The sequence below is a fragment of the Daucus carota genome, chromosome 4 (genome assembly GCF_001625215.2).
Source record: "Daucus carota subsp. sativus chromosome 4, DH1 v3.0, whole genome shotgun sequence".
Lineage (NCBI taxonomy): Eukaryota > Viridiplantae > Streptophyta > Magnoliopsida > Apiales > Apiaceae > Daucus > Daucus carota.
In genome coordinates, this window is record NC_030384.2 from 19876004 (window position 1) to 19901770 (window position 25767).

General features: G+C 35.0%; 2 protein-coding genes across 4 annotated transcripts; both read left to right on the plus strand.

The window, feature by feature from the left end:
- The first annotated feature begins 7625 nt into the window (after positions 1 to 7625).
- LOC108218977 (NAD-dependent malic enzyme 59 kDa isoform, mitochondrial) lies at positions 7626 to 19969 on the plus strand. Its single transcript, XM_017392177.2, has 19 exons — positions 7626 to 7970; positions 11625 to 11721; positions 12511 to 12629; positions 12709 to 12876; positions 14016 to 14144; positions 14297 to 14357; positions 14730 to 14833; positions 14912 to 14995; positions 15091 to 15197; positions 15295 to 15388; positions 15729 to 15842; positions 16184 to 16249; positions 16904 to 16976; positions 17071 to 17157; positions 17340 to 17394; positions 17473 to 17544; positions 18018 to 18080; positions 19326 to 19440; positions 19670 to 19969. Exons 1-19 carry the CDS (start codon positions 7839 to 7841, stop codon positions 19739 to 19741), a joined length of 1812 nt encoding a protein of 603 aa, XP_017247666.1. The 5' UTR covers positions 7626 to 7838; the 3' UTR covers positions 19742 to 19969.
- A 1992-nt stretch (positions 19970 to 21961) lies between these two features.
- Positions 21962 to 25305, plus strand: LOC108217820 ((+)-neomenthol dehydrogenase-like). 3 transcript variants are annotated; one of them, XM_064091124.1, is made up of 5 exons: positions 21963 to 22351; positions 22433 to 23004; positions 23726 to 23794; positions 24041 to 24217; positions 24678 to 25305. In XM_064091124.1, exons 2-5 carry the CDS (start codon positions 22750 to 22752, stop codon positions 25053 to 25055), a joined length of 879 nt encoding a protein of 292 aa, XP_063947194.1. In that variant the 5' UTR covers positions 21963 to 22351; positions 22433 to 22749; the 3' UTR covers positions 25056 to 25305. The 3 variants fall into 3 exon arrangements, with proteins under 3 accessions (XP_017246198.1, XP_063947194.1, XP_017246197.1); XM_017390708.2 differs by having other exon boundaries at positions 22758 to 23004; XM_017390709.2 differs by lacking the exon at positions 24041 to 24217 and having other exon boundaries at positions 21962 to 22351; positions 22758 to 23004.
- The last annotated feature ends 462 nt before the right edge of the window (positions 25306 to 25767 follow it).

Sequence of the window (25767 nt, forward strand, 5' to 3'; positions counted from 1 at the left end):
ATCCAGTCTCTCCATTGGAACCAGACTTCTTAGCTATCCAAATTGCATCACTATACCATTAAAGTACACCAGGAAATCTCCTAATGTAAACTAAGATACATTGTGCCTTTTAGATATTTAAGCACTCTATCAAGAGCATCTCAATGAGTTCTGTTCGGACAACTTGTATATCTAGCTAGCTTTTTGGGCCAGTCCCCGGGACCTTGTCTTAAGCCATAGATAGATTTGATTAACTTACAAACTTTCCTCATTGCTAGATTCAACAAACCCCTTCAGGCTGATCCATATAAGTCTTTTCTTTAAGTTCACCGTGAAGAAAAACTGTCTTTACATCCATTTGATGGATGATAAGACCATGTACGGAAGCCTATGCTATAAGAATTCAGATTGTTATCATTTTGGCAAATGGAGAGTATGTAGCAAAGAAATTAATTCCTTCCATTTAGTTGAAACCATTAACCACCAGTCTAGCCTCGTACTTCTCTATTGAGCCGTCAGGGTTCATCTTCCTTTTAAAGATCCATTTGCACCCAATAGAACACCCAGGAGGGAGATCAACTAACTCCCATGTTCCGTTAGAAATAAAAGAGTCAATTTCACTCTTTACAGCGCCCTTCTAGTGTCTAGACTCAGAAGAATCCATAGCCTGTCGGAAAGTTAAAGGTCCGTCCTCGACAGTGTAGGTGATGGAATCGCTTCCGAAATCCTTGACTACATTTGAACGCTTACTCCTCCCAGGTTTCTCTTTCTCCACGGGAGTAGAGCTACTACCCGGTTCCGCCCACACATTTGTCATCTTTTCACATGATCGGGAATAGAACCTGATGTGTGAGTAGGATCTTTCTCAGAAGTATGTTGAGGTATATTGGTCTTCATAGGGAATACATCTTCAAAGAATGTAGCATCGCGAAATTCAACTATGGTGTTACCCACTATACCATTTATGTCAGATTTTAATACTAAAAATCTCATAGCTGTAGTGGTTTCAAGATAGCCTAGAAAGATACAATTAACGATTCTCGGACCAAGTTTCTTTCTCTTGTGTTCAGGGACAAGTACCTTAGCAAAGCACCCACACACGGAGATACTTAAGACTAGCATTCTTGCTTTTACATAATTCATAGGGTGTCTTATCCATGTGTTTTAGAGAAAATCCACAAACCCTTTACCGTCAACCCCAACTATATCCTTTTCTGCCAGCGAGAAAAGAACGACGCCATTATTGAATTTCTCAGGTAAGCCTGTTAGTTCAACGTGTTGTGGGAAACGGTAAGTGGTCCAATCGATGACCACAACAAACACACCAGAATCAGTACCATCTATGGTAGAGTAGATTAGTTAACCACTATGCTAAATATTATATAATAGATCATCTCTTTAAGAATGTTGGAGGTAAATAATATTACAACAATATGGAGGCAGTTATATAAAATGTTTAACAAACCAAGGCCAAGCCCAAAGTTAATGAAACAAAACATGAAGGTGTATCGCATACATATCAATGAGTAGATTGACAAAGATAAGACAGAAGACATACTGTTCACCATAGCTATAACTGTGTGCAGAAGTATTTTTTAAATAATACAGTTGAGTCGTCAGGCCTTGCACGAAGTCCTGACTGTTCTCGAGAGATAATTGCCCCCACTTACACTGTGTTGGGACGCCTACAATTTTCCTTCCAGGATAAAATAGCTCCGAGCTTGGTGTTCACACTAACAACAAACTTAACTTCGACTGGTATCTCAGTCGCCGGAGAAACCGCACTCTAAAGCTGGACCTTCACATAATGATAGATGTACTAACTATAGATTGAGGGATGACTGTGATTTTAGATAGAAGGAGACTGATGGGTGTGGTGTATTCAGTGTGTTTCAACTCAACTGTCCAGGCTCACTATTTATTACGAGGCCGCTGTAACTAAAGCCACAAAATTAAACACGGAGAATAATAAACTGACGATTTTTAATTCAAATAAAGAATCAAAACGTATGTAACGTTAGAATAAAATCAAAACGGTCACATAACGTCTACTTTATCATTTAAATAAAATCGTAACTGTTATTTATCCACCAGTATACTGATTTAATTTGAATGTATTTATCAGAGTTACTGTCCAGATTTAATGAATCTGTCCGCAATACAACTAATAAATTAATTCATTAAAACAACAATATATTCATTTACAGATATAGAATAGAATTCCTCACCAGGTCGACGCCAAGACATTCGTCCAAATCGCCCTTCGACCCGACCTGGTCTGGTGTGTGGCGAGGCGAGCGGCGGCACGCACGCGCGCCTGTGTGTATGTGCGTGAAGCACATGGCAACACCATGCACTATTAACACCTTATTAGTTGTATACTACCCATGTGTGTAATACAAATACTATATAAAGCCACCAACCCCCTTTATTCTCTTCTATGTGGGACAAATAACACATTCTCATTTCAAGTTCTTTCAAACCACTAAATTAAACTCTATTTCTTTATGGATTTCATTAAGAAAAATTCTTTAAACCGTACATGAAAGGTTAAGTTCCCATATCATGGAACCGCTTCCAATCATTAGATTTTAGAATTAACATCAAGAATATAATAAATTATATCCTTAAAACTCCAATTTTTTTAACAATAGCCATGTTCCGCCAAAAATCTAGCCAATATGTTTTGACTTGGCACTATGACTGTCTTGTTGAGTACCAGATTTTTGACCTTTAAACGCTAATTAAGTTGTTTGATCAACCAACGCCAGTCCTCCCATACTCTGAGTTCCTTCGCTGATTCAGTTTCAAGCTCTACTTTGTTCACTCTTACACCATAAGTTTCTCGCAGGCCTAACAAGATCTCCCAGAGTTCATTTTCTCTAGGGTTGAGATGTCCAACAGTACCTAAAACCATCATAATACGTCTCTTGTAATATAAAATGACCATAGCCGCCATAGTTTTGTTTCCATTTGGTAGTGGTTGATTATAGAAAACAACGTGGATATTCACCTTAGCAAACCCTGATCTGGGAAATTCGACCCTTGATCCATAATACTATTAATCTATACAAGATGAAAGTGATGGTTTAATAGTGTTGAGGAGCTTATTATAGACCTCCAATATTGAAGAGTCTTGTCTTCACATCTCCCCCAATGAACTAAATTCAAACTCTCACCCCTTCATTGGCTCTGGTGTTTACAAAGCGTCTTAAAAAGACATGAGCTATTTATTTTTCTTGTTAGGCTCAAAAGATACTAATAATATTTCTATGCCCACGTTAATACTGCTTATTCTCATTTATTCTTCTGATACTTGTAGAGAGTAAAACATATTTCATCTTAAAGTGGTTGGACACAAACAAACTTGCATGAGAATATATGTCCCCGCCAACTTTAATGCATGCAATAGAGAACCCCTTCTAACCCCTTGCTTAACAAGTTCGTGTGTTCAAGTCTAGTTTTTTCTAGAGGCATAACATAACTTGATAGTGATTTTTCTTATCAACTCGTTTCAATTAGGATCACCTATAACTTACCTTTGTCTCTGCTCTCTGGATTTGTAGCTCATTTACTAGAGTTAAACAATCACTCCTGATTTGTAGTCTTCATTGCAACGTTGTTTGACTAACAAAAGATTTAAATACAAACATAATAGCTCATCACTCAGTCTCTATTGGGATGTTTCCTAGGAGGGCCTAGAGATTATAAACATAATGTCTTCTCACTTAGTCTCTATTGAGAAAATTACTCAAAGTTAACACAATTTTTTGTTGGAATAGGAGAATAACATGTTGGCTTAAATACTCGTTGCTAACATATATTGTTGTTTCTTTAGGCAAATGAAATGTTGCCTTAAACCCCGTAGGACAACAGCGAAAATATTATCACAAAATAAATGTTCCCTTATGAAACAAAAATTTTATGTTAGAAAAGGCATCTTATGACGTAGTGACCCTTTTCAATTTTCTCACCTGTTCCATTTCAAACTCATAGGTTTTTAAGGTTCTATACAGTCTCTCCAAGATGTAATCCTTGTATTCTTGAGTATTGCTGAGAGAGACTATCATAGGTTTCCATTCTTTAGGAAGAGCCCTATGAAACTTCAGATTTGAGTCTTTGGTTTGGTAGACCCTTCCATAGAGCTTTAGACCATCTAATAATTTTTGAAATCTATTAAATGTTTCACTCAAATTTTCACCAGCCTTGAAGTGGAAGTGCTCATATTGTTGTATGGGAAGCTACATCTTGTTTTCCCTAGCTTGCTCTGTTCCTTAACACAGAGTTCTGATGGTATACCAGACTTCTTTAGATGTGGTACATTTGATGACATTATCAAACATATCTTGCTCAAGATCATAAAACATAATGTTCATAGTCTTCTTGTCTTTGTGTACCTCTTCGGTATACTCTAGTGAATACTCATTCACAGGCTTGGGAATCATTTTGCCAAGATTTTCATCATCATCAGCTCCAACTCCAATGCATACTTTCATAGGAACATGAGACTCTTTTTCTATGCATTTTACATACCCTTCATCAAGAGACATCAAATAGAGATGCATCTTTACTTTCCAGTGAAAGTAAATATCTTTGTCAAGAACCAGCATGCCATAAATGGCTTTCAACAACATTACAAATACGTTGCCAGAGGCCCATAAATTGTTGCAGCAGGCTAAAAATTTGCAATGTCAACGGTTTTGGGCTGTTAGTATTTTCGGCGTTGCCTTAGCCAGCAAAGGCAACAGTTTATGCAACAACTTAATTCCGTTGCCAAAAAGGCAAAAAAGGACCCATCAAGCACTGCTTGGTGGGTCCCACTGCCACGTGGCGCTACATCCACGTTGGAGCACTGCCACGTGGCCCTACTGCCACATGTCCCACTGCCACGTGGGGTCCACTGCTGACTCATATTTTGGCAACAGTTTATTTAATGATGACAATTGTTTTTTTATATTGTTTGCAACGTTTTTTTATAGCTACTGCAACAGTTTTGTAATGGCCAATTTGAAATGTACTATTTATATATATGACAGCCATTATAGTACTTTTTTTCCAATCCAAATCATCAAATACAAAAGAATAACACCAAAGTTGATAATGTACTTCTTTTCCAATCTAAATCATCAAACACAAAAGATTAACACCAAAGATGAACTCACCATCTAGATAATTAAGTACCAAAATATATATCACAGTTGCAAATGTTCAACTGCTAGACATACATAGGTAAGTTCTAAGAGGAAACACCTCCGTTCATCAGACTACCATTTTCAGCAAAAGTAAATATCCATAGTTGTCCTAGATAAACAACGACATCTAATATATAATAAGTATCAAAAGATCACTTATTGTACTATGATAACTGCATTATAACCTAAGAGTTTGCATCCCTGGTCAACGGAGTACCATTGTCATTGTCGCTAGAAATGGTGGCACAAAGATCTCCTAAATTAATTTGTAAATTTGGATTTGCCTCGCTTAACTTTTTCAGAACCATAGCCAGCTTTGATTTACTTCTTCCTGGACATCTTTTTTTTTACCTTGGCTTCAATTTCCACTACGAGATTTTGCCTGATTAGAGATGTCAACTCCTGGATGTAAGTGTTCGTGGCAGGAGGGGTTGAAACCTCGGCAAACTTGATTTTTTGTCCAATAAGCCAAGACGGGCCATGTGTTTTACCATCAGTGACAAGATCATCAATGTTAGAATACCCTCCCCTGTATTCACCGCTTTTTCAATTTTCTCCTCAAAATAACGCCATGATGAGATACTCACATTAGATACCAATTAACATGTTTTTACTGGATTGACTAACAAATCAGTTACTTACAAGTCTGTAGTTCATCACAACAGTACCGGACTTGTACTCGTTTTTGGGATTTCTCTTGCGAGTTTTTAAAAAAAATTCTGCATCTGATGCTTCGGGCTGCCAAATGTGATAATTTCAGCACACATTCAATTATAATTATTGAATTGAATTCTAAATAAGATAAGATATCTCTATCTTTATAAATAATAAGACCGTTTTGATCTGATGGGAATTATAATGCCAAACAAAAGTATATAGTATGTGTACCAGTTTCTTCCGAATTTGGGCAAACGATACGGGACCAGCAGTGTGTGTGTGTCCGTATAGCATTTACGATGATTTTCCGTATTTGTCACAGCCTTTTTCTACAAAAAAAAGAAAGAAAAACACATACATGCATGTTTATACGGATTTACCTACTGATATAAAAAACTATATGAAAATTGCATGAAAATTATAATTTACCTACTGATATAAAAAAACTATATGAAAAATCACATCATTATTTCACCTGTTCGTGTGGATCTGCCCAAAACACCAATAGTTTCATCCGTTGATATTTGCTAGCTCTTCATCTGTTGATGATCCTTAACTTGGAATTACATGGCATAAAATATTTACAATTGGCCACCCTATTCTATATCATTGATGGATCGTTGGACTATTAGATAACAAGTACATAGGATTTATCCATTATCAAAGTATCTAACTTGAACATGCTACAAATTAAATATCAGTTGACACACGATCTATCAACGGATCAAGGTCATCCGTTGATAGTTACAATACTTGGACAAATTGCTTGAAATACTAAGTGTTATGTTATCATCAAAATCAAGTAAATCCTAACCAACTAACCAACTAGAATACAGGATAATGCACCAGGATACAGGATCAACTCGATTCCTCGATGAAGATAAGCTCCTAAAATACATGATTAAGATATGTGAGCATCCTCAGGTAACCCTTGAAAGGCTTTCTACAAATAATATAATCACATAAGCTCATGTACGAGGACAATCCCACAAAATACAATAGGGATGTTCGTGGTGCAGGTGGTGCAATTTTTTCCTAAAACCGCGAACCAACCCGCGTATGCGGTTTGGTTAAAATTTCAAATCACAACCACACCACGTAACATAAAAACCACACCACAAAAATGAGGTATGGTGCAGTGCGGTTTATTTATTTAAAAAAAATATTTTTAATAAAAATATAAATATAATTTTAAATTATATGTATTTAAAATATTTTTTTAATGGATAAATTTTTACAAATTTATATGTACGGTAGCTAAATCTCAACTAAAAATGTTTAATTTGAAATATTAGAAATAATCTTAAGTTATAATATAAAATTACTAAAAAATATATGAAAAGATTGAATATATATATATTGATAATATATATATGTGTGTGTAATAATATAAATATTTGTAATTATAAATTATATGATTCTATATCAAAAGTTACGGTGTGGTGCGATTTGAATCGCCTTTGTATATTTGTGAAAATGTCATCCCACACCTACGTAACAAGAAATCAAAATCACAGTTTGCAGAGTTGTATAGACGGTTTGTATAGTTTAATAAACATGTCTAAATCACCTGACAGACATTTTAATGCTCGATAAATTATATTAAATTTTCTTTTAATCTGAATAATTATTTACTCTCTCAATTCTTATATAATAAAGAAAATTTTCAAAAAATATATATGAAACTATGTTTTTGACAAAGGTAGTATAAAACAAACTCTGCACCAAAAAAAAAAGAGCAATAGAAAAATAGGCAAGAAAGGAAAGCACAAACTAGAAAAAGAAAGAAATGTAAACATAATTCTCCTAATAATAAAGCAAGTTTTCTATATCGAATTTGGAGACACTACTGCTATTCACATCAACAAGTAGCCGCGTAGCATAAAGCGAAACAGCAAGAATCAATTCGACATATACACACACCCCCTGTATCTATATAAACTGATTGATTGGTGTTGATTTGTGAAGAAAATAGTTGATATTTTTGTCGACTATTAGATCGGGCTGAGAATGTGGAGAGGTTTGGTTCGATCCGCGGCTTCGAATCTCCGACATTCACGGAGCTACTCGTCGGCGGTTCCGCTGCCGTCGATTATTCATAAGCGTGGGATTGATGTGCTTCATGATCCTTGGTTTAACAAGGTCCGTTACAATTCTCGATAAATTAATATTCGATAAATTAGTGCTTGCTGTATTTTTATATTTAGTTGAGTAGTAATATTATGTTTACCTTGTGTGTTAAGCTTGGTAAATTGAATTTTACGTTTTTCAGCTCGTTATATAAATAAAATTCTCCGAGTCTGAAGCTGCTAAGTCGATTTTTTGTGGTGCTGTTATGTTCTTAAGCTCCATAAATTCATAAAATTTGAAAATTTTAAGCTAAATTAATAATGTTCTGTATTTAATTATTGTAATTAGAATTTTTGGTGGTTAGTGTGCTGTTTATGCGAGCATTCTGTATGAGGATGATTGTATGGTGTATTTGTGTGGAGGAGTGCAGTTCGATTTGTTTTTAGTGATACCTTTAGGATTTGGTATTGGAGGATGTGAATACAATAGAACCTTCATAAATTAATAAGCTCGATGAATTATTACATTTTCTCAATAAATTATTACTTTTAACCTTGATAGATTATTCAAATTATCAGGTCGGAGGACACTACAAATTATAGTTGTTTTAAATATGATAATGGTGTTAGGTTTTTGAGAGGAAAAAGATATCTGGGCATAAAGAAGAAATTATTTTCGTGAATTTTTTTCTGTCAAGGGTATGACTATGTCGACATGTCCTTGGTGATCTGTGTTAGTCCTCATTGATGTTGTGGTTTCGTTTCTATGTGGAGGCATATGTGCACAACTAAGAAAAGAATGTGTGATAACACAAACTGAATGTTTTATTAGTAAAGATCAGGGGAGATACCATTATACCAATAATTTCATTCATGGTTATTACAGCACTGCTGTGTCCTGTTAGTAGACCCGCATGATGATATGGCACCTAAAACATTTATAAATTAAGTATCAGCTGTGAATTCTTTGTAAAAATATACTGCAAGTTATATCAGATCAATTTTCATGTTTAGATCTTCACTTCTTAACTTGGCAGCCAACATTTCTTTGGCAAAAGTATGTTAAGCATTTTTTATTCAGTCTGAATAAATATATGGTCTATGAATTACCATGAAAGAAACCGATCTTGAACATGAAAATCTGTTTGGTTAGTAAATGAACCCAAGTCGAGCTTTTTGTTTGTTCGGCTCGAGATCGACTCGTTTAGTTCGGGATCAGCTTGAGTTCGGCTCGTACTCGTCTAAATTGACTAGGTTCTGATAAAATTTGTGTATATCTTAGAATTGAAATGTCATGAATAAAATAAATATTTTAAAATGAAAATTTCAAACCATTATTGTTAGAAGCTTGACATGAAAGATGGAACAAGTGCAGATTTTAGTTTGAGTGTATGATTATTATGATACTAAGATACTGATATGGATGGAACTCGTAAATTATTGATTTATATTTTATGAATTAGGATTGTTTGAGTAAAAAATTTATATGAATTCTTTGCGGACAGCTCGGCTCAATTCGGAGTCCGCTTAAGTTCAGCTCCTCTCGAATTGTTCGTGAGCAAACTCGTGTTCGGCTCGTTTATTAACGAGCCGATTCTGAACATCGCTTTTTGTTCAGTTAGAAAATTCGGAGCGGATCGGCTCAGGCAAAACTCGGCTTGCACCTGTATATGTGACATTGTAACCAATCAGATTATTTGTGATACATATTCAAAAATATTATAGTCTGCAATTCAATACTTCCTCCGTCCCTATTTAGTTGTCACATTTTTTGTGCTGGTCAAATTGACCAAAGTTTGACAGAAATTTATTAATATTTTATCAATTGAAAAAATAAAAAAAAAATATGTCACTGGAAATAACTTTTGATCTACTTTAAGATTTAATTTTCAGTTTTTTAAAATAATGAAAGAGTGACTTATAATCTTTGGTCAAAAGTTAGTCAATTTGACCAACAAAAATGGAAATGTGACAACTAAAAAGGGACGGAGGGAGTAACTATATATTAGTAGCAGTTACTAAGTACATTAATTGAATTCTTTGGGACATGGAAACAAGGAAAGCGGGACGTGGCCACCTACCCGACTTGTTCGTCACCGATCCCGGAATTAACGTGACCGGAACGTCGAAACGCCGGGGATCGGGACCAGAAATACCAGAAGCAGCGTTCCATAAGAACATGCATGGTTCTTGTTGAGAATAATCAGATCTATGATTGAGATGATACTGTAGGACATTGAAACGAATTTTCGTTTGATGTAATTGTCTGTACAATGATGAAAAGAAGAAGAAAAGGAACGAAGAAAAAGAAAAAGAACGGCAGTTGAGTGTATATCCGTATCTATATGTAACACAAATGGCCACTCATGTAAAAAGGTTACTAAAGTATACATGTGTTTGGGGCCTTTAATCTCCAGGCCCAATACCTTTTCATATGAATTAACTGTTAGTGTTGCAAATGCATGAAGTCTTATGAATTAACCCATTTTCAGGCCCAATCACTTTATAAATCACAAATGATTAGTACATTAATAATACGCAAGTCAAAACAAATTTATTTAATATAATTTCATAAAGATAAATGTGTGAATTATTAATTAAAACTGTATATTTACCTTAGAAAAATATTTAGTTATATATTATTTTCTTACAAAATAACCGATCGTACCCATACGTTCCTTCTTACCCAAACGTTCTGTCGTACGGGATTCACTAAAACTAATGTTTCGCGTATCCTATTTTGTCCCCCGTTTCGAATTGAACCTCGACCTATGTAACATTGCTTTGGGAATTAGTACTATGTATTACATAGAAAATCATATATAATTAGTTAACTATATGTAATTAAACAGCTGTTTACAGTCAGAAAATGATGACACTGATGCTATACCCTATGAGTGTTCCTGGACGCCATATCTTCAATATGGTGAGACTGCTATAACTATGACTTTGATCAACAGGCCTGGGGGAAATTTCTTCTTTTGCATGATCCGCTCTAGCAAGAATTTGTGAGCTAGCACCTACCACAGGAACTGCAAACAGCATGACCCATGATGGACAAAACGATAGTCAGCCCCCACCAATGGGCATACGATATAACCATATTTCTGGAGTTTATAACTGATTTTTTGGCTTATATTGAAGTAGAGGCAAGAACTAACTCCTATGGAGTTTAAAGTTTATCTGGCTATGTAATGCTCGAAATGAATCTGGGGAATATTTGGTTAGGAATATATTGTGGTATTAGTGGATAATCACAGGTAGTTCTGAGTACTTATTGGCATTTAGTAATGTCTGGTTCTTTTGTATAGTCGTTTCTTTTCCTTTTCGTGTGCTTCTGTACATCACGGAATTGGCTTTACCCGCTTTTACATTCTCTTGGCAACGTTTTACTAATTCAGTAAAACAAGTTTTCTCCAATTTTTATCGTGAATTAGTTTTTGCAAGGAAAATTTACATTTTTGAATTTCCATTGCGAAGCCTATGGTCCATCTTTATCACATGCAAGATTTTTTTTTATTTTTTTTTTGACAGAACATGTAAGATGAAATTTATGATTTTTACAAAAAAATTTCTTTTTAGCCTAGTAGAAGAGAAGATAACTAACCATCTAATGTGGAAATAAAAGTCTGCTACTGTCTTAGATGATTAAAAACTAAAAGCACTGATATCTGGCTATACTTTTATTTTTTTTTTCCATTAATGTATTTTAAATTGTTACTGGCAGGATACTGGGTTTCCGATAACAGAAAGGGACCGACTTGGACTTCGTGGTCTCCTCCCACCTCGAGTAGTATCTTTTGAGCAGCAATATGATCGTTTTAGTAAGTTGATAATATGGAGATAATTATTATTTTAGTTTGTTATTTTTGCCTTTTCTCCTTACCCAAATCTTCCAGAGACTGGCATGATGGGATGTACAATGACCCAGATTATATGATTGCCTATATTTCTTTTGATGTTTTAATTAGTATCAATATAGGAGTTACTTTTTAAAATCTTTGACAGGTTATAAATGCATTAAATAATTATCTGCACTTAATACACATCAAAGCAGCTTAGTTTTACCTTGCAAAAAAAAAAAGAAAACAGCTTGTTTGCTAGTTTCAGTACTTAACACTGTGTCACTGCCTCTGTGGACTAAAATCTAGAAAGGCATCTTCTGCTATATATATTGTCATGAGTGCCAGCTTCTGTTGATACCTTCAGACCATTAACTTCCAGTCTTCCAGAGTGAAATTGCACTAATTTTCTTGTTGAGGTGATAGTGTTATTACGTATTGCTATTTATCTGCAAGTAGGGCTGTAAACAACCTGAGATGAGTCGATCTTTGGCTATTCAAGCTCAGTTTATTTAATTTTTAAGTTTTATTGACAGCAGTTCTTGGCAGATATGGGTCTGTACTAAATGATTTAGTACTCCTAAATTTCATGTAAATATTTTGATGGTAGACATATACTAAAATACTAAGAAAAGGTATTCTTTTATTGTTACCTGTTTATGTGTTTAATGCACTCTGTACTTCTATATGTTAAACTATGCATGTCGGCTTAGTGGACCTCAATCTGTAGATGTTAACACAATCCTTTCTCTTGTTTTGTTGTATTACTAGTGGAGTCGTACCGATCACTCGAAAAAAATACCGTGGGTCAATCTTATGGTGTTGTGTCTTTAGCAAAATGGAGGATTTTGAACAGGCTGCATGACAGGAATGAAACACTATACTACCGAGTAAGGTTGATGTTATTTGAATATTAAAGTAGTGGTATATCGGTTCTATATTTTAAAGCATTTTCATTTTTCCTTACAGGTTCTTATTGATAACATTAAAGATTTTGCTCCAATAATATACACTCCAACTGTTGGATTGGTATGTCAAAATTATTCAGGGTTATTTAGACGTCCGCGTGGAATGTACTTCAGTGCCAAAGATAAAGGAGAGATGATGTCTATGATCTATAACTGGCCTGCTCAGCAGGTAATATGTAGATCTGTGAAATAATAATCTCTCGTGCAGATTGCCTTTAGTTTTTAATTTAAAAAAATCCAATATGGGAGTTACTTACGAAGAAGCTGACCGAATCTTTGTGGTCTCATTTTTTAAACTTTAAAACATATGTATGAACAAATCTACCATGCAATGGACTTGTTGACATTCTGTATCAGATTGGTTACGAATTTTCATTTTTAAATCAACATTCTTGACAACTTTTATTGTTAACTTCCTAAATGTCACCTCGAGTCTCATCTCCCTTTAATTATTTTATTTTTTTTTTCACATTTAATTATCATCACAACTCTTGTTACATTTCACCCTAGTTTATTTCAAACAAACAGATAGCTGGATTGGTGTGATACATTGCAGTTGTCTGAACAAAGAAATCAAGTTTAGTTTTTCTATGTTCAAATTTGTTACACTAATACTGGTCTTTTCTATATCTGTATTGAAAATGTGCGCCTTGGAGTCAGTTTATTAATAAATAAATATCTATGAAGGATCTGTACCTAAACCCACTTGATTGAACTTAAGATGAAATATTGCAAGGATATTAATATGCATGTTTTAATTTTTAAAGTTAAATGTAAAAGAAAGAAGGCAAATTGGTATCTCACTTATGTAAAATTTAGTTGAAATGAGCAAGATTATTTCTTGTTTGTGCAATACATGGGCATAAAGAACACGACTTGTTGACTTATTCTCGTAAGAAGGGCAAGGACAGGAATGTCAAAGACAAGAAGTAAAAGGGTGGTTTGGTAATTCACTGGAGGAAAGATGGGAGTAAATAAAAAGAAAGAGGAATTAGTGGAAGGCATCAGATAAGAATTGTGTAGTAGTATCTTTTGGGAGAGAGACCCCCTCTTGAATTGGGGCTAGGGTTTATGAGCGTAAACAGTGTCTAATTCAGTTGTAATTCGTAGCAGTTTGATTCTTAGGGAGAGTGTTCAATACAAAGTAATTGATGTTCCTAAGTTCTATAGGGACAGATAAAAGTAACATAATTGTTTCTGTTAGAAAAACGATCCAATGGCTATATCAGCAAATGCAAGCTTAAAAGCAAAGAGCACAATGTATATTAGCATATATCTCATAAATAACCTATTCTTCGCTGCATACAGGTTGACATGATCGTACTGACGGATGGTAGTCGTATTCTTGGGCTAGGTGATCTCGGTGTTCAGGGAATTGGTATTCCTATTGGAAAACTTGATATGTATGTTGCTGCTGCTGGTATCAATCCACAGAGAGTATGTTCTGTTCAAAATCACTTGCTATATCTGTTTGAACAGAAACCATTGTATTCATGGATGTGCTGAAGTGTTGTTTAGTAAATCCTAATCCAGAACTTTCGTCGGTGTAGTGTATGAATGTAAATTTTGACTGTGTTCATTTCCTGCAGATACTTCCAGTTATGCTTGATGTTGGTACCAACAATCAAAAGCTTCTTGAAGATCGTCTATGTAAGTAACCTTCTATATCTTTTATATCTTTTTTGTCGGTAAATTCTTGAGGGCAACTTTGCATTTCTTGTAACTTATGTTTCGGGTATGAGCCATGTGGGCTGCCACTCAAAATTTTGGAGTATTTATTAATCAAAAATAGAGTTCTTTTGGGCCGATTTATACATGTTCGACTGATGAAGACATTTTAATCGCAGTAGCTTCTAGTTTGCTTATTAATTAATTATCTAGCTGCTAATCATCCTTCTAAGATGTTAAAGTAAAACTTTAAGTTTTGGTATTTAATCCAAGTAAAAGCAATATACAAAATCTCTAGGAATAGCTGCCGTAGACTTTATGAAAATTTCTTTTCACCTAAAATTAGTTTGACAGATTTAGGACTACGACAACCTAGGCTGGAAGGAGAAGAATATCTATCAGTTGTTGATGAATTCATGGAAGCTGTTCATGCACGTTGGCCAAAGGCAATTGTGCAGGTCTGTCTTTATCATGAGATTTGAGTTCTTAATGACATTGACATGTACATCATTGCTAAATGTACAAGATTTTCTCAGTTTGAGGACTTCCAAATGAAGTGGGCCTTTGAAACGCTGCACAGGTACAGGAAGAAGTTTTGCATGTTTAATGATGATATACAGGTGAATAAAGTTACATTTTTTTATGTCTACACATTTTTACTTTAGAAAATATTTTCTGAAAATTTTAAATGTTTTTACCTTGATAAACTCTGCAGGGAACTGCTGGAGTTGCTTTGGCTGGACTTCTTGGAACTGTGAGGGCACAAGGTCGGCCTTTAACAGACTTCGCGAACCAAAAGATAGTTGTTGTTGGAGCCGGGAGGTAAAGCATAACCAAGCTAGTTAATTGCTTTTTTGAACTGTGACTGCAAAATTGGTATGGATGTTTCTGACACAAGCTATCCTTCACATGGTTACAGTGCTGGTCTTGGTGTTCTTAATATGGCCATACAGGCTGTGTCAAGAATTGCTGGATCAGGAGCTAATCCTCACTTCTTTCTGCTTGACAAAGATGTATGATTCAGTAACACATATGATTCTTTCATTCTTTATCATTATTTCTAATATGGGTTGGTCCTTATAACATGTTGGAATACAATTTGCATCTGTAATAAGTAATATAGAGGGAAGGAAGATCAGTACAGCTTCAATTATTTTAATTTCTTTGCTGCTAGACACATGTGTCTTAATGTTGTATAAGAAAGAGAATTCATTTTATTTTTTTGAAAAAGGGCCTGCATGACAGAATATGAAGCCTGACAAATTAAAATACATTTGAATATGATTATTTGCTGGATAGTCAAAATGTTGCTTCTTTCTTACACATGTGCTGTTACTGTAAATTGTGATGCAGGGTCTTCTTACAAAAGAGAGGAAAGGTATTGATCCTGCAGCTGCACCATTTGCAAAATCCGTTGCTGAAACTGAGGAAATGGGACTTAGGGAGGGAGCCAGTCTTGTTGAAGTGGTAATAATTCAATCTTATATGTTTAATACTGGAATTTCTGATCTGAGACTGGTGAAATCCCATATTTAAAAAGAAAAATCCACTTGTTATAAATTTTTGTAAGGTCTGCACTACAACATAGCAATCCGTCTGTTAACAATTAAAATCCTACTTTTTTGAGTCATTGGTGGTTTTTTTTCACTCATAACTGAATTATGACTTATGATAGGTGGTTATTTTTCTTGTACTGAGTTATTATAGGTGGTTATTTTCACTTGCACGTGGAATCAGATTAGCCATAAAACCCATACATAGTATATTATAAACCTTTTTATCCCCCTGCTGAGGAACTTCTTGTTCAGGTTAAAAAGGTCAAACCACATGTCCTTCTTGGGTTATCTGGAGTTGGTGGTGTCTTCCATGAAGAGGCAAGTACATTTCTTCTGAAGATTTCCTCTTTATCAATTTAGAGCTTTATGTTATCATAACATTATCTTACTTTTATTAATGTAACTTAGATATATGAATGTATGCTTCTGTGAGCTTAACTTAAGTAGTGAAGTTACATACTCATGCAACTGTCTGATTGGCTGCTGCATATTTGTTTAAATGTGTTAATATAATTCATCGAACGTTACTTTCGAAGAGCTGGTTACTACCAAATAATATAAAAATCATATTATAGCTTTTTTTTAAGTATTGTCGGTACTTTTATTTGTCACACATGACATTATCGAAGTCCCAGTGGCAACAACACAAAGGCTGTTTGTCATTAGTGTTAGATCCATCAGGGCATCAGCAGTGATTTCTTTAGCCCTCTTATATCAGTTCCTCACTAGGAAAATCCAGAAAAGTCTATTATACAAATCTAGTTTAACTGTCTAAGTAAGACCTGGTAGAATTTCTGCCCAAGTCTTCAATTGACCATCTTCCTGGAATAACTTCCCATCAGTTGCTAAATTTAGATGTGGTTTATGAGGAAGCATGACATTAATCGTGAGGGTGTCACAGTTTTCTGCATTGTAAGTTGCAACTAAGATTAGAATTTGATGAGGGTCTAAATATTCCTAGCACTTGCACAGGTACTTAAGGCCATGCGAGAGTCAGATTCCATTAAGCCTGCTATATTTGCAATGTCAAATCCTACGACGAAAGGTATGTTTTGGTATCTTGTCGAGTCATCATTGTTTAATTTGTGGATCCTAAAAACTGATAACCAAGCTGTTACTTTGCATATCCTGTGAAACAGCCGAGTGCACTGCTATTGATGCTTTCAAGCATGCTGGTGAAAATATCGTCTTTGCAAGTGGGAGCCCTTTTGAAAATGTTGATCTTGGTAATTCTCTTTCTCCTAATGCTACTTCTACTTCATGGTACTCGATCCTCTAACACGGAAGCAGCAGTCTATATACCCTTTCTTATGATGAGATCCCAACCAATACATCACTACACACCTCCTATTTATCCTACTAAAGTACATTGGACCTAACAATTTGTGTATGATGTATTTATTGGCAGGAAACGGAAAAGTAGGCCATGTAAATCAAGCAAATAATATGTATCTGTTCCCGGGGTTCGTGTTAATAGTCACATTGCAGCAAGCACTTTTCTTCCAGTATTGTAGACGTTTGACATGTTTAATTTGATTCAGGATTGGTCTTGGTTCACTGCTCTCCGGTGCTCACTATATTTCTGATGGAATGCTGCAGGCAGCTGCTGAATGGTACAACATATTATTCTGACATCTGATATTTAGGGATTGTATTTCAATACTTCGATATTTATTGTAATTATATATTTATATGTTAGTATGTTACTAATGGTAGTGCATCTTCTATGTCCCTTTCTTCTTCTCAAGTAGCCATTTGTCTGGGTCTAATTACTAAGTCTAGTGTGCATGTAAATGGCATTTTGAAATCTCGTCAGCTGTGTTTGGGCTTTGTGGGAAGTTGGTTTTAGTTGATCAGATATATGCATCCATTAATTTTTATATTGAGAAAAGGCCTACTTATGTCTCTATTCAGCATGAGTGTTTTTTTTCAGCAACTCCAGCATTATCCTCCAGTAATTTTTAATATCTGTAGGATTCCTCTTTTTTGGGTACTGGTGCATAATATGATCAGTAGCAAATATAAATAAATTTCCTTAAACATGATTTGGATTTGGCGATATGTTTGATGCTGTTTATTTTTGCAGCCTCGCTAACTACATGAAAGATGAAGAAATTCAAATGGGCATCTTATATCCTTCTATTAATAGGTAATGTTTTAATCCGTAATGCCTCTTTTCTAAATGTAAGCTGTAGGATTGTAATTAGCAAAGAAAAAATAACAGTACGATAGTTGATTCCAATGAATGAACTTAATAGTTGGCGGCAACCATTATTAAGTAAATGTCAACCACCTAATTGTTGTTTACTATGCTGCCACCAGTTGAAGTCTTGAAATTTTAGTGCATTCGAAGAGAACATGGAATATTTTTTTTGAATGTCTCACTTGGGTCTATGGCAGTAATGCTTTAATGTCACAGCATTCTCATTGTAATAACCTGCTCGTTGTGCACATTTAATCTCGCATGTGATATAGAGTGTGTAAGCGATATACAAGTGCTTCTGTTTGAATACCAACAGTTTTGTGCATAAACTTTAGTAAATAATTTATTGAATAATGATGCAAATATTATGGGGCCATTTGACTCAAATAAGTTACTTATTCCTTTTGAGTGATAATTAGATAATAAGTGATAAGTAGATATGTACTTGCAAATTATTTCAGTGTTTGGATAAGTTACTTACGGAGTATAAGTTAGTGAAGTGTTTTGTAAATTTGAAATTATAAGTTACTTGTTTTTAAAATCGACTCATCTAATATAATTTTTTTTTTTAATACGTGAAACTCAAGTCACAAATTCATATGTTTTGCACTCCATGTATCATCGTCCATACCTTCTTTTCTTATTTCTTTATGACTAGTATACATGAGCTCTGCATTTTGTTCGTAATAATGTAGTAGAATAAATGTTTTCAATTTATAACACTGAATTAGAGAATTGTAAAAATGAAAGCATACATCAACGTATCAAAGGTCCATTACTTATTTATGCAGTGGTTAATACAATTGCAAGTAGATAAGAGAGAAAGTGGAAAAGAAAAGGTTAGGTGTTACAACTTACAGACTGATGAATAAGCTCAATATAAGTAGGTGAGCTTCTTTATACAAACACCTCAACACAAGCCTGAAGTTTACTTCTAGCATAAAATAGGGGGACCTCTCCCTGCCCAAACACCCACTAGGTATCCCTGCAGCCTAAATTGAGTGCAACCTACTCACGTCTTCCTGGTAAACCAAGTCGCCTATCCCAGTATATCGCATTCACAATTGCTTTTTAGGTGTTGTAGAAGTTAGGATCATTGACCAGTTCAAGTCGCCAGACACATTTGTATTATTACCGATTTAATAGTGTTATAGCCAGCTCTTATGTTGAACTTGATGCGGATGGTTGCAGTATTCGAGATATTACAGCAGAGGTTGCAGCAGCTGTTTTACGAGCAGCAATTGGTGAAGGACTAGCAGAAGGACATGGGGATGTAGGAGCTAAAGAGCTCGAGCACATGTCAGAAGTAAGAGCACATTCATTTTTCTTTAATACAAGCATAGTGCAATAATTACCTGAAAATAATAGGAAGAAATACCATTATAATCAACCTGAACTGATTTTGGGGCACATGAATTATCTGGTTGGATCCCTTGGAGGCATGCGAAAATAGAACTAAAAACCACATGATTTACAGCCTACATTATGAATTATTATATCTTGGTATTAATCCAGCATTGTGATGTTTGATGCAGGAAGAGATTATAGAACATGTTAGACGCAACATGTGGTATCCCATTTACAGTCCTCTCGTTCATGAAAGATGAAGCACTCCAGTACCAGAAGAAGCTATTGCAGCGCAAGATCAATTCATCCATCCACGGGATAATTATTGTCAAAGAAAACAAGGCCTGTGCAGCAGGGAAGTCGGAGTAGAAGGAACATATCTATATTCTGTTAATGAGTTGCAAGCCTCTAATATAAAATTATGCATATTGTTGTAATCAACTATCAACACGGCATTCAATTAAGTTTTGACAGCTACAGTTACAGATGATTTGGTCCAGCTTTGTAGATGTTACTGTGCAAGTTGGGGAAATCCAAAAATAATTAATGGGGCCGTTTGGCTTAACTTAAAAGAAGTGACTTATTGCTTAAAGTAAAGAAGAGAATTATAAGTGATAAGCGAACTTAACTTATAAGTTATCAAAAGTGTTTGGATAACTTCACTTATAAATCAATTGAGTGTGGTAATTTAAATTTATAAATTAGAAAAAAAATTCAAATCTTAAAAATACAAGAAATATTAATAAATAAAATTTATTACATATTAAAAATTTAAAAACTTCATAAATATACAAATCACAAAAAAAAAACTAGCATTTGTAACTTCCAATTTCTGACTCCAAAAGGCTGAGAAGCCCCTTCCGACTTATGCAGCCAAACGTCAGCAAGCTGAACTCAACTTTTATAAAAAAAAAAAAAAAGTGGGAAGTGAGTGTTCCCAAACACCCACAATATCTCTATCAGGGGCACGAAACGCATGGGGAACCAGGTCTTACTGTTTTAGGTAATTATTAAGTAGGCATTCCGTTTTGGCGAATCAGGTTATACAGTTTAAGATGCTTTTCAGCAAGGCATTCAGTATTTATTTAACATATTGAAAAGTTGAGAAGTGATGCATGTAAAATTTTAAGATGCTAGATAAAGGCTCGAAATGATGTTATGTTATATTTCTACACTTTTCTTTACTTGAAATCTTATCTTTGGTCTTGAAAAGTGGATAACTTGAGACTTAACTCAATCAGAATTTCAATATCATGTTAAGAACCGGTTCATCTAAATACTTAAAATGTTAGATAAATGTTTCAAATATATCTTAATTTGTATTGCAAAAGAGTTGAATTTTAATTTTACAATTTTGAGTGTGGTTTAAAATTGCTCTGATGCTTGCAAAAAAACAACCTATATTTCAACAGAATCGAAGCAGAATTTAATTTTACAAATTTGATTGCGGTTTAAAATTGCTCAAATGCTTGCTGGAAAATGTGGTTGCAGAATTCATGTAATTATTTGATATCAAATAAAGTTTGTCATAATCTTGCAAAGTTTAAAATAACTTTTTTCATTCAGAAAATCTTCAGAAAGATCATGATTTGTGACATATATGTGAGAAAGTATTGTATAACATAGTGATTCGAGAATTTGCATTCTCTAAAAAATCGTGATCCCTAGCATTACATGTCACATAAAATTTGTATAATACACTGATTTTAGACCGTGGATAATGCATCCAACATATATGATTATAACAAAATTTCATCACATATGTGTGAGAAAGTATTGTATAACATAGTGATTCGAGAATTTGCATTCTCTAAAAAATCGTGGTCCCTAGCATTACATGTCACATAAAATTTGTATAATACACTGATTTTAGACCGTGGATAATGCATCCAACATATATGATTATAACAAAATTTTATCACGTTCAAATGTTATTTTATTTCGCTGGACACTAAAACATTGAGTACTCAGTACTTACATGTTCAGAGGTTTCTTCTAGAAGACAAGAATTAATATTTATCTATCTAGCTCTTTTTTTTTTTTAACTTGGACAATATTTTACCATATCAACAGGAAAAAACGTTGAACATAACAATTTTTTCTTATAAATCAAACTATGGGATGCATCATCTAACAATCTATAATCAATATAATATACTCCCTCCGTCCCTCCCATTTCTTATCAAATGGGTTGGGCACGGAGGTTAAGAAATATGTATAAAGTATTGAAAAAGAGGAAGAAAAATGGATGAAGTGGTGGGACCCATTGATTTTTAATGTATAAAAAGAAGATAGTGGAGTAAAAGTAATATGAAAAGGAAAGAAAAGTGGAGAAGTGGTGAGACTCATTAACTATTTTTGGTAAGTTTTGAAATGTAAAGAATTGGATGGGACACCCAAAAAGGAAAGCGTAAAGAAATGGAAGGGACGGAGGGAAGGGACGGAGGGAGTATAAACTTACCCGACATATCATGTGCTGAGTAGCCGCTGTTGAGAAATCTGTCGTTGAGAGAATATGCTTTTTAGACTTTCGACACAATTTTCCTATCTATTTTTGTTTAGTAAAAAGGTGCTGCTGTAAATAGCAGAGGGGAGATCTTGTTGAGTCAGTTGAGATATACATCTCGATCCTCCCGCATCCTATTTGAGTTCCACTGCAATCTTTAGTTCTTAATCATAGGATACCTTATTTTACTAGATGCAAACTGAAAAATTAATAAAGTATTAGCGCCGTCCACAGACAAAAAAACATGTGTACAACAAGAAATCTGTGTGATCAAGACAGAGAATAACAAGGAGTCATTTACACAACGCAGTGGCAGCTGAAGCCCACCAACTATGGCAGACTCAAGCTTTCTTGCAACAAAGAGGTACATGCTATCACTTTTCTTCTGATATATATCAACATTCATATGAGTGTATAAAAGAGGGGTTCTGTTCATGACATACAGGACGTCTTGATTTTCTGGTCGTTGAATGAATATCTAGAGTTCATGATTATAATAAAATTTTAACCCCGTCTAGTAACAAGCGTCCGGTGTTGAAAAAATGCTAGACGTATGCTATAATCCAGGCTGCTGGATATTCATCCACGGCCAGAACAAGATGGCAGGCCGGTTAAGAGGGCCGCTGGATATTAATCCGCGGCCAGAAGATGGCAGGCCGGTTAAGAGGTCCTGCGATACCCATGTCAGGGACGAAGACCCAAAAAAGAGTTGGTTGATTTAAAATGTTGAAAAGTGAAGTTATATTTGATGAATGAGTTTGCATGAATAGGTATGCAGTGGTGACAGGAGGAAACAAAGGAATAGGCTTAGAGATATGCAGACAATTAGCTTTTAATGGGGTCACAGTGGTATTAACTGCTAGAGATAAGAAGAAGGGAATGGAGGCTGTCGAAAATCTTCACCAATCCGGTCTTGCGGACTTTGTGATATTCCATCAGCTTGATGTGCTGGACTCAGCCAGCATTGCTTCTCTTGCAGATTTTGTCGAGTCCCATTTTGGAAAGCTTGATATCTTGGTATGTTTGTCAAGTCACCTTTTTTTTTTTTTTTGTGTTACATGCAATCCCTTATTCAAGATATATGGTTGATGAGGAAGGTCTAGTTCTACCAAGATCGCCGTAAATGATAAAATCATTAGGCCATTTTTTCTGATTAAGAATTCCCAAGTTGTAGTCTGAGATGCCTATGATCTGATATTCTGATTAGTTTAGTTTGTTCATCTGATCCTTATCTTTGTAGCTTAGTGGATTAGTTAATACCCCTACTTGTTTTTGGTAACAACAACATAGAGGCATGGGTGTCTGCCGATATCAGAGTATTTAAATCTCTGAAGAGAATCAACAAAAAATTGTTTTTTTTATTGTTATTGGAACATCCAACTTCCTTCCTTCTTGTTTTGCACTTCCAATGGACATATTTTAGGGCCACTACCAGATCAACAGCTTATACATCAGCTTCTGAGGTATATGACTATGTTTAAACCAAACAAACTGCTGTTCTGTGGGCTATTTTGTTGTTACACGCTTCTGTTACGTTGTGCATGCACTCTGTAACTTGTCAAAGCATTTTATGGTGTCTATACTCTATACCACTCATTGATCATAAAACAATTTATGTTCTTTATATATACGAAGTGAAATTTGATGAAGTAGCAGTATAATTTGAGAAAAGGCAAGCACTTGGAAGTTGTATCTGAGGTCTTAATTTCAGTATTAACAAGACGTGGAACCCCTGCAGGTGAACAATGCAGCAACTGTTGGGCTTATATTGGATAGCAATGCTGTAAAAGCTGCAGTGTTCAATGCGGTGAGCGTTTCAATCAACCGTGTGACCATTTTTGCCAACTTCTGGAAAATTTCTAGATCTTTTGGAATATCACAACTCACAAGTTTATTATCTAGAAAGACTATTTGTATTTTCATTGTCGTAAAATCATTTGCTGTAGAGAGAGTGAGGCATAGTGAACTACACACTCTTAGATGTCTCTTAAAGTGAATGTTTGCATACTAATAATATGATCAATATATGCTTCAATTGATCTTGTTGACACAGAAAGGACCCCTAATAAACTGGAATGAGGTATCAACCCGGACCTATGATACTGCAGAAGAATGCATAAAAGTAAATTACAAAGGTGCAAGAAAGATGGTTGATACGTTTCTTCTCCTTCTTCAGTTATCTGATTCGCCAAGGATTGTCAATGTCTCCTCCATGACCGGGGTGCTAAAGGTAGAACTGGAAAAAAGACTAGGATATGTCTTGTTACTATGCCTCATATTCATAAAATGCCACCGAGAAGGAATATTTAGTTTTTTTTATCCAAATTTACCTAAAAATAAAAGTAACTTATTACCCGCCCTCCCTCCCCATGTCGTTTGTGTGTCTTTTTAAACATTTCAATACGTTATTGTGTTTGAATGTTAGTTTTGGAAAAAAAAAATTCATGGGTATTTTGCTGTTCTACATGCTTAGTTATTTAAATTGAATAACTGTTAAATGTTCTCAAGGGACTCTTATAGTTCCAATGGTACACCATACTTTTTTGTCCAGAAGAGTCTACAAGCTCAAGCCTTGGTGGAGTCGCTGTGCGTGGATATCTAAATCTCTGCAAGTGACCATTTCCAAGTGCAAGTGGACTTCCACAATGCTCCAAATCAGTCACTGAGAATTGTTTACTGCCTTGTTTCAGTTCGTAACTAATGAGGGTGCCAATCGAGTTTTGAGTGATGCTGAAAACCTTACTGAAGAGCGAGTGGACAGACTGTTGCAGGAATTTCTACAAGATCTTAAAGAAGGTGTGTTAGAAACCAAGGGCTGGAACTCTTATCTATCTGCCTATACATTATCCAAAGCAGCCTTGAATGCATATACAAGAATTCTGGCCAAGAAGTACCCCAGATTCATGATCAATTCTGTCTGCCCTGGCTATGTGAAGACGGGGATTAATTGTTTTACAGGCATTTTAAGTACAGAAGAAGGTGCTCAGAGTCCCGTGAGGCTAGCCTTATCGCCTGCTGGTGGGGTTTCTGGTATGTTCTTTTCTCGGACAGACGTCGTACCTTTTTGATGAAGTTCGTAGATTTGAAGTTTTCAAGATCAAGAAAGAAGTACGTGTGAATGTTGCAGACACAAAGAAATCAAGAATCTCACCAAGTAGGGGTTAAGATGCAATATTTGCAAACTTTAAATGACATGGCCAGGCGCACACTCTTTTTTTTTGTCAATATATATATTTCTAGTAGACATTATTTGTGCTGAATTCTTAATTTCCTGTTTAATTTTCTTGATACCAGGAAGTTCAGTTTCTGAAACTAAAATCATGATACACAAAATCACCGAAATAACAAAAACACACTTGTAATAGCTCAAAATCACCGAAATAACACAAACACACTTGTAATAGCTCAAAATCACCGAAATAACACAAACACAAAGGACAAGACCCATGATAGCACAATGGGAAAGGTGGAGCCATTTTGGCATATGTCTAATGCAATACTTAGAGGAGAGCAACTCAGGGGGAAGAAACCAAGAAAGTGCTTATAATTAGCACATCATCTAAATATGTGCTACTTTTTCCTATCTCATACTCCAAACTTTGCTATACAAATACCTCCAATGCTAGGTCTGCTAGCATGTTGCTGCTGATCATTATATATTGATTTCTTCAATGGTATTTAACTACCAAGGCACACAAGGCAATGTTGCCCAAAGCAACCTGTGAACTCCATCCAAGTGAGCGCAACCTTAGTTCTTGTAATACTCATCGCTATTTCATC